This window comes from the organism of the source record quoted next, unplaced genomic scaffold (genome assembly GCF_019419815.1).
Source record: "Pyrus x bretschneideri cultivar Hongxiangsu unplaced genomic scaffold, Pyrus_bretschneideri_v1 Contig104, whole genome shotgun sequence".
Classification (NCBI taxonomy): domain Eukaryota; kingdom Viridiplantae; phylum Streptophyta; class Magnoliopsida; order Rosales; family Rosaceae; genus Pyrus; species Pyrus x bretschneideri.
The window spans coordinates 626,259-635,861 of record NW_025999396.1 but is presented as its reverse complement, the minus strand read 5'-3'; the positions used below and the strand labels follow the sequence as shown (position 1 = coordinate 635,861).

The window sequence follows — 9,603 nt, the reverse complement described above, 5'->3', positions numbered from 1 at the left end:
TCAAGTTTAAAATGGTATTAAGTGGGAATTTAGGCCATAAGTTACACCACTTCAAGTTTAAAATGGTATTAAGTGGGAATTTAGGCCATAAGTTACACCACTTCAAGTTTAAAATGGTATTAAGTGGGAAATTAGGCCATAAGTTACACCACTTCAATTTCAATATTGCATTAAGTGGGAAAATTAGGCAATGGTGCTTGGAAAGGAAAAAAATATTTTTGTGGTGGTGATTCATTCTCAAAGCCTATAAATAGGCTTCTCCATCAAGGTATCAAGCATCAAGGAATTCACAAATACATTTCTCTACTCCAAAATTAGAAGAGGAATTCCCCAAATCCTTGAAGCTTTGAAACTCCAAAGCTTCCAACCATCCAAATTCCCAAGAATTCCGAAGGATCAAGAAAGCCCTCTTCATTCTTCGTCAAATCCTCCTTCAAGATCAAGCCCCGACGGCCCTTGAAGAACTTACACCAACTCAAGATCAAGCCCCGACGGCCCTTGAAGAAAGTGTTCATTGTTCATCATCCGTTCATCCTAAGCTCAAGCCCCAACGGCCCTTTGGATCAACAACCTCAACAAATCCACACATCCAATCGTTCTTCAAGATTAAGCCCAAAAGCCCTTGAAGATCCGCTCATACATCCTCCTTCAAGATCAAGCCCCAACGGCCATTGAAGAACTTCCACCAACTCAAGATCAAGCCCCGACGGCCCTTGAAGAAAGTGTTCATCCGTTCATCCTAAGCTCAAGCCCCAACGGCCCTTTGGATCAACAACATCAACAAATCCACACATCCAACCGTTCTTTAAGATCAAGCCCAAAAGCCCTTGAAGAACACACAACTATTCTTCAAGATCAAGCCCAAAAGCCCTTGAAGAAAACCAACTGTTCATTCAAGATCAAGCCTCGACGGCCCTTGAAGAAAACCAACCGTTCTTCAAGATTAAGCCCAAAAGCCCTTGAAGATCCGCTCATCCATCAACCTTCAAGATCAAGCCCAAAAGCCCTTGAAGAAATCCACATAACCATTATTCAAGATCAAGCCCCAACGGCCCTTGAAGAAAGCGTTCATCATTCATCATCCATTCATCCTAAGATCAAGCCCCAACGGCCCTTTGGATCAACGACCTCAACAAACCCATACACCCATTCTTCAAGATCAAGCCCAACGCCCCTTGAAGATCCATTCATCAATTGTTCATCCTTAGATCAAGTCTCGACGGCCCTTTGGATCAACAGAACAAACAAATCCACACATCTATTCTTCAAGATCAAGCCCAAAAGCCCTTGAAGAAAACCAACTGTTCATTCAAGATCAAGCCTCGACGGCCCTTGAAGAAAACCAACTGTTCTTCAAGATCAAGCCCAAAAGCCCTTGAAGATCCGCTCATCCATCAACATTCAAGATCAAGCCCCGAAGGCCCTTGAAGAAACTTCCATCAACCTTCAAGATCAAAGCCACAAAGGCCCTTGAAGAAACTTACAACTGTTCATCCAAGATCAAGCCTCGACGGCCCTTGGATCAACAAATCTACATCTTACGAAGATAGAATCAGAGGACCAAATTCGAGAGAGATCGTAACCCCAAAATCATAAACACAAAAAATATTATTTTGTACACGTTATTCTTGTTTCTTGTTTCAAGGAACTTTCGTGTTCACAGACTACAGGTCGTTGTAAACTTCAATTCTCACCGAAATTTGGTAGGGCGCTTCTAGCGTAGTGGAAAAGATGGAAAATGGACATACCTTTGTTTGTTTTGTTGTACCTTTGTTTGTCCGAATTTATGGCGTTATACTTTCCACTAATATGAGAGCTTCTCGTGCTGATAACGTGTTGTAAAATCGATGATGTATGTAGTGGAATAAATAAAACAAGACACAAAATTTACGAGGTTCCTCTATAGTCAGTGTGATTGGAATACGTCCTTGGGGCAGTGGTGATGCTTTCATTATAATTTATAATAAAAATACAAACTAACTCTCTCTATTATCCCCTCTCCTCTTCTTCTCTTTTCTCCCTTCCTCTTTCTTTTTTCACAAAACTCTTCCGTGAACCTCTTCTTCATTCATTTTATAAGCAAAGAACACTATTCACTTTACAAATTTTCCCCAAATAAATAGTGAAAATAATGTGAATCAATAGTAACAAATTATTCATGTAGATCATCCACGTATTATTCACAATAGATCCTCAATTTATGTGTTGATTTATTTATTTAATTTTGACAATATGTGTTGTTTTTATTAATTTCAGTAAATTTCTCATTTCCTTCGTTCCGCTCCCCTCTCTCTCTCTCTCTCTCTCTCTCTCAACTCAACCTTCATTTTGTTCATGCTCCACTTCCGAACAAAACCCTAAGAATTCAACACATACACACACACAGCGACGCGGTGAGCAACTCAGTTGTCAATGACATGCGAATCGTTGACTTGAATCGGAGAGAGAGGATCTGAGTCGTCGGCGATATAATTTAGATTGTGTATTGACTCGGTGTGATGGGTGCTGCGGGCTCCAAACTTGAGAAAGCTCTCGGGGACCAGTTTCCGGAAGGCGAGCGATATTTCGGACTCGAGAATTTCGGCAATACCTGCTATTGTAACAGCGTTTTGCAGGTTTCTCTTCCGCATCCTTCAAATTCAATCGTTTTATTAGTAAAATTTTAAAATTAGGGTTTTGATTTTATAGAAGTTGTGTAATATTTGTGGTAGAACGAGAATTACGTGAAGCATACGCAAATTTTGAGCTGTGGTTGTTTCGAAATCGAGTAATGGCGCAAGTTAAGTAAATCGGATTGGATATTGTAGTTCAGCTTGGAGAGTTGCCCAATTAGGTGTCGTTTTGTGGCCGTTTATGGTCGTGTAGCTTTGACTTGTTAGCTAGTTTAGCAAGTGCTTGGTTTGGGGTTGAGATTGTGGTAGCATTCTTTAGTAACCTTAACCGTCTGCTTCCCAATGTTATCATCGATTTCACGATGCGAGCATTTTCTGTTTTTCTATTCAGTTTTCCGGTGGTGCTGAAAATTTTATTTCTGGGTTCCGGGTGAACTTGTTGAAATGCCAGTGCATCGTGCAATGACCAGCTTCTATTTTGTTTGTCTGAATGGATGAGCACTGGGTGAAATGCCTTTTAGACACTCATATATTTCCAATTTACTGCAATTGGGATTCTTTGTCTTGAAACTGAATATTTTATAAGGGAAACTGCGTACCTTTTGAGGAAGATGATTTACTGGGAGTAACGGTGGACACGTGGTAGAGATGGAAATCTTGAAGTCTGACGTTTGGTTGGGTATGCAACCGGATTTTCGAAGTGAGGGTTCTGGTGGTTGTTGAAGTGGCGAGGGAGATTCTGGTTGTTTAAGTGGTGAGGGACATTCTGGTGATGAATGTGGTGGTGATTGCGTGTCTTGTGAGGTGGCAGTTTGGTCGAGTTCTGGGGCTTCTGGTGGAAGGTCTGGTGGTGCAGTCGTTGGTGGGGGCGTAGGTGGTGCAGCCGTGGTGATGGTTTGGTTAGTGATGTTGGTGTGAGGCTGATCAGACTCTGTGAGTTGTGGTGTGGGAAGGACTGCCTCATTTTATTGGTGATGCGGTGTTTGATTTTGAAAAGCAGAGCTATTTTCATAGAGGATAGCCGACAAAAATGCACCCTATAACCCTTTTGACCTAGAGGATAGCCGATAAAAATGCAACTGCGTGCTCGTGCTATTCCAACTAAATATGCCTATTTTACAATTGGATTCTATGAAACATTATTTAAAGTATAAATCAATGCTTTATATCCTATTTAGATTGTCGGAAACCATTTTTTCTCAAGTAATCATCACCCACTTATCCTTTTTTCTTTTTTTTTTTTGAACGCAGGCACTTTATTTTTGTGTTCCATTTCGAGAGCAGTTGCTAGAATATTATTCCAGCAACAAAAGTGCTGGGGATGCAGAAGAAAATCTGTTGACATGCTTGGCGGATTTGTTTACACAGGTAACAACTATACTAGATACATATGGTATTTGTACCTTTATCTAATTAGCAAAGGTGGGATTTTCCATACCAGGGCTGCTCTCCATTTCTTTTTGAACTTTTTTTTTTGTTACCTCCTTTCCTTTTTTGGGATGTTACTGTAACTGTATGGCCGTCCCTACTCTGCTGTTCTGCCATGTTTTTGTAACTGGAAATATTTATTGTTTGCCAAATACATGAAGGTGTATCATGGGAATAACAGATTTTTTTTTCCCGTGTGTCATTATCAAATCCTGTTATCTCATATACACGAATGAAGATTGAAGCCAGCCTAGTATATATGGCTCTTGAATATTGTGCAACGAAGTCTCCAAAGATGTATTGCTAGTTTCTATTTGGTGTTCATGCCTGGAACATATTTCCTTGCCCATTGTTTTAGTCATGGTGCTGGGATCAACAGTTGGTTATTCATTTGTTGTAGATAAGTTCACAAAAGAAGAAAACGGGTGTCATTGCTCCAAAGCGTTTCGTACAAAGATTGAAGAAACAAAATGAGCTTTTCCGTAGCTATATGCACCAGGTATGTCTTTCCTCCTAACAACGAAATGTGTTCTTCTCCTCTGGCATGCAACTTCCTAGAAATTTATATCTGAAACATTGATAATTTTTTTTATTTAATAATTGTAAAATAGTAGTAATAAGGATATTGATTAGGAAAAATAGCATTATTATCCATTGAAAGATTGAGCACAAGCCTTGTGAGATAGGCCCTAGTAGTATATCCACGGTGGTGGCTGCCCTTTGGAAGTTAAATGTATGTAGTTTAGCCTTCTTATCCTTGTAAGTGTTGAAGTGGTTGTGTACAATTGAATTGTGATGAAAATTAAATGAAGCGATTGTAAATTGTTGTGTACAGTAAAGCTGGAACTCTTTGTAAAGGCTAAACTTTTGCGACAATCAGAAAATAGTTGAAAACTTGCAGTTTTGAAGTCTTATAATTGTCGGAGTTTGCTCACAACCTTTTTTTTAATGTTGTTGACATGGATGGCCAAATTTTGCATCTGGAGTTTTTACAAAAGTTTCTTTATAATATGCAAGGTTTGTGAATGTAGTTGTAAATGCCTTTTCTATTATGCAAATTTATATATGTGATGTTCCTCCTGGTCGTTGTTACAATGGTCTCAAAATCTTTCTTTGAATAGTTGAAGAGAATGTTACTTACATATTTCCTGACTTGTTACTAAAATATTCAGTTCTTATTTAATTATTACACAAATACGATGTTACATACATGTAAATGTTCTCTCTCTTTTTCATTCTGGTTTTGTAGGATGCTCATGAATTCTTAAACTTTTTGTTAAATGAACTTGTGGACATACTGGAGAAAGAAGCCCAAGCTGCAAAAAGTGATCAAGAAACTTCTTCACCTCCTGAAAAAATGGGAAATGGTCCAAAGAATGTTCAGGCCAATGGTACTCATAAAGATCCCTTAGTTACCTGGGTGCACAAAAATTTTCAGGTGATCTAGCTCTTAAAAGTCATATAAATATACCAGTTTCCTTGTGTTTAGTTTTTAAGTTTATGCGATAAGATCACCACGTTCCTTTCATTTGCATGCATGTATTTATACTTTGTTGAATTGCTTGCTCATTTTTATATAAGACGTTTTGCCGTGATTCTGTGTCATCTGTAATCGATGAATTAAGGGACACTTTGGAAGCGGTCCGTAGTCAACTCACCTCTTCTGTAGTCAACTCAAACTTTAGACTAAAACCTTATGTGTTCTAATGTTTTGATTAAAGTCCTCAACTCTTAGTACACCATTCCATTTGTCTTTTTTCATTTCAAAACTGATTTTGATATCATTTAAAGCGATTTAATCTAGCAAAATTTGTTTTGAAAAAAATCTAACAAAGCAATTTAAAGCAATTTAATTCCACAATTTAAGGGGATTTAAGGTCCCACATTTTGTGGCATGTAAAAGCTTCCCAAGAGCCAAAAATGTTAGAAACAATGTATAGTTGCATTTTAAAAGAATGTATTCATCCATAGATTTCACACATATATAATACGGGTACAATTCCAATAATCATGGGTACATATAATCAATTAATATACCCATGTTAGTATGGGTAGATTCTGAATGATCGATCAAAAGGCTTATGGATACATAACCTACAAATGAAAAAAATATTGTACCCATTACATAGTACTCTGAATCTGTGTGTTTTGTATATATACAATTGGTTATTTTCCAAATGAGTAGTGCATGAAGAACTTTGAGAGAGGGCAAAGGAGAGAGAGATGAATACCCAGCTTTGAATACCAATTGTTTTTCAACAAAGAAATTTGAAAATAAATTAGTTATTTATTTGAATTTGAAATTACAATTTTCAAGTTATAAAATAAAATAGCTGACATGAAAATACTTATGTGTACAAAATCCAGGGATTTTGATAAATAAACTGAAAACTAATAAGGCTTCAATCATAGAGCATTGGTAACTAAGAACCGAAACCTAATTTTTCCTTGAATTAACCGTGTTACCATTTTGCACACTTTATCTTTACTGCTTCTTTGTCTTATCAAAACAATCAAGAACCCCATCTTTACCTTTACCTTTACCAGTTTGCAAATGCCTTATCTATTCCACAAATTTATAAATGTGATGTTCCTCCTGGTAAATTTATATAAGCACAATGGTATCTATGGTAATGCTTAATGCTGTGGCCGATGTTTATCTGCTTAGTAACTCATTACCTTTGCATTACATTGTCACGCAATAACTGAAATATTACTCCATGATTCTGCTGCTAAGAATCTCATAATATTCCATGGCTATTCGAGTCAGGGTATACTCACCAATGAAACAAGGTGCTTACGGTGTGAGACAGTGACTGCAAGAGATGAAACATATTTTGACCTGAGCCTGGATATTGAACAGAACAGTTCAATAACGAGCTGTTTGAAAAACTTCAGTTCCACAGAGACGTTAAATGCCGAGGACAAATTTTTTTGCGACAAGTGCTGCAGGTGGATCTCCTTCTCTCAAATTTTCTTCATATTCTTTCTTTTGTTAATATATGATTCGCACTTTTCTGTTTTCATCAATGTTTTAAAAGGCTTGCCTTAGGGTGCGCCTAGGCGTCCTCTGAGGCTGGGCATGAGGGTTGCCGCCTCTGTTTTGAGGCATTGGGCAGAAGGCGTCGCCAGAGCTGCCTAGCCGCGCCTTAGGTTTTTTTTTTTTTTGTCTAACTCCCAAACCCAAATTTTGGGTAGGATTTTAACTGCCTCATACCTCTTCCTTGCACCATCATATCTGCCTTTTTTTCAGATTTTTATTGTTTTTATATAATGGATGTGTGTGCTGTCTACGTGCATTGTTATATGTGTGCTCATTGTGCTTTTTTGGGAATTGTTATTGACACTCCAAAAATCTCATTCTACACTCTAAACTTTCTATATTTGGAAAGAAAAATACACTTGTGAGGAGTGTAGAATGAGATTTTTGGAGTGCCAATAACACTTCCCTTTTTTTTTTTAATATAATATATATGTGTACTCTCAGTGTATATATTAAAAAATTTAGGTCTCATGAGGCTTCGCCTCACGTCTAGGCCGGGTTATCCCTTGAATGCCTCGCCCACGCCTCACGCTTTTAATACATTGGTTTTCATTGATAAACTAGGGATGGGTTATTACCATAGTACCATTGTGGTTATGCTGGTTTACATGAAGCTCTAAGCATATACTCTAGATAATGTTCTGTAATTTCGAGTGTTTTGGAAATCAATATCACTCACTACGAAAATTTGAGGTTAATTGTTCATTCTCAAAAGAACAAAACTAAGCAATTGGTAATTCCTAAAATTACCTAAAATTATAGGGGTCGGTTGCCATGCGTGCATGTATGATAAAATTGGGGGGAAAACTGTTACTTTCATTATTTATATGGCCAGCCTGATAGCGGACAAGTTATGCTTTTCATGATATGCAGCTTGCAAGAAGCGCAGAAGAGGATGAAGATAAAAAAGCCACCTCACATCCTTGTCATCCATCTTAAACGGTTTAAGTACATCGAGCAGCTAGGCCGTTACAAGAAGCTATCTTACCGGGTTGTATTCCCACTAGAGCTGAAGCTGAGTAACACAGTTGAGGATGTAGAATCTGAGTACTCTCTATTTGCGGTGGTTGTCCATGTTGGTAGTGGGCCAAACCATGGACACTATGTTAGCCTTGTGAAAAGCCATAACCACTGGCTATTTTTTGATGACGAAAATGTGGAGATGATTGATGAGTCTGCTGTGCAAACTTTCTTTGGGTCGGCACAGGAGTATTCGAGTAATACAGATCATGGATACATCTTGTTCTATGAGAGCCTCGGCACCAGTAACAAGAGTTAAGACAACGGCTCGGGATTTAAGATGGTTGGGTATGTCTAATCAGTTGGACCTTTTCGCTTCTGTTTTTGTGCTTACTATCTCTCTTTTCTTCTTTTTCTTCCCTTTTCAACCTGTGGCCAGAGCTGTCAATATCAATGAGATGATGATATGGGTTGTGAAAAATGTATCCTTAGGCGGTTCGCGTGTACAGCGGATGGTGGAAGCACACCATTCTTTTTTTCCTTTCTTTTTCTTTTTAACAATAAGGAAAAGGGTAGTGTATATGGTGAGAAATTTCAGACAGTATTCGTCACGGTTGAGAACATTAAACACTTGAAATGCCATGAAATCGGAATTTGCTCATCTACATTTCTTATTTTTCACGGGTTCAATTGTGCAGGTGTTTTGTTATTGTAGTTTATAGCGTGGTACTTGATTCTCTTTGCTGTTGGTCGATGAATTGATTTTGACCTGAATCCGATGTTATAGGATATGGCTTTGAAATTTGAATTCGTTGATCAGTTTATGATCTGAATCCGATAATCGAATTTGATTTCGACCTGAATCCGATGTAACAAGATATGGCTTTGCAAATTTCAATTCATTAATCGGTCTTATGATCTGAATCCAATAATCAGTGTATATATCATTTTTTGTTGTAGGTATAATTTACTGAATTATAATAAGAACAGAGGGGGTGCAGCAACAGCCGAGAAAAGGATTATGAGGGATGAGTTATTCCATCTCATTGTGCTTTTATTTATAGTAATAGGGAAGGTTAAATTTTCACCCTAATAAGATTACAACTCTAATAGGATAATATCTAGGGAACTTTAACGAAAAGCTCCCGGTACTGTTCACTTTAACGAAAAACCACATTTTAACACTAAAAAGTCAGTCCTGGTACTATTCACTTTACCTTTTATTTTGTCCTTATCCTTAAAACTCAAAGTTTTCAAGCTCTTTTCATTAGTTTTCCTTAATATCTAACCCTAGAGAATATTTTAAGATATCCCTAGATATACTAAGATTTAGACAATCACATTCCCAATCTAATAGGATTGCAACCACTTTCCTTTGAGTGTGTAAATACTCAAACAAATGGTGCATCTGGTCTTGAGTGATGAAGTAAGTACAATTGATAAAGTCATCGGCACAATCAGCGAATGCGAGTTTCAAATCAACGGAACAATGTATAAAAGGTAAAACTCATAAAACCTCGCTATGGTGAAACCCAAGGTGGGATAAAAACCCATATACTA

The 9,603-nt window shown here is 37.7% G+C and overlaps 1 protein-coding gene across 1 annotated transcript; it reads left to right on the top strand.

The window, feature by feature from the left end:
• Positions 1-2,264: 2,264 nt before the first annotated feature.
• On the top strand, positions 2,265-8,704 carry LOC103934498 (ubiquitin carboxyl-terminal hydrolase 4). Its single transcript, XM_009344245.3, has 6 exons — positions 2,265-2,615; positions 3,864-3,980; positions 4,441-4,539; positions 5,290-5,478; positions 6,811-6,992; positions 7,957-8,704. Exons 1-6 carry the CDS (start codon positions 2,499-2,501, stop codon positions 8,360-8,362), a joined length of 1,110 nt encoding a protein of 369 aa, XP_009342520.1. The 5' UTR covers positions 2,265-2,498; the 3' UTR covers positions 8,363-8,704.
• Positions 8,705-9,603: the final 899 nt, after the last annotated feature.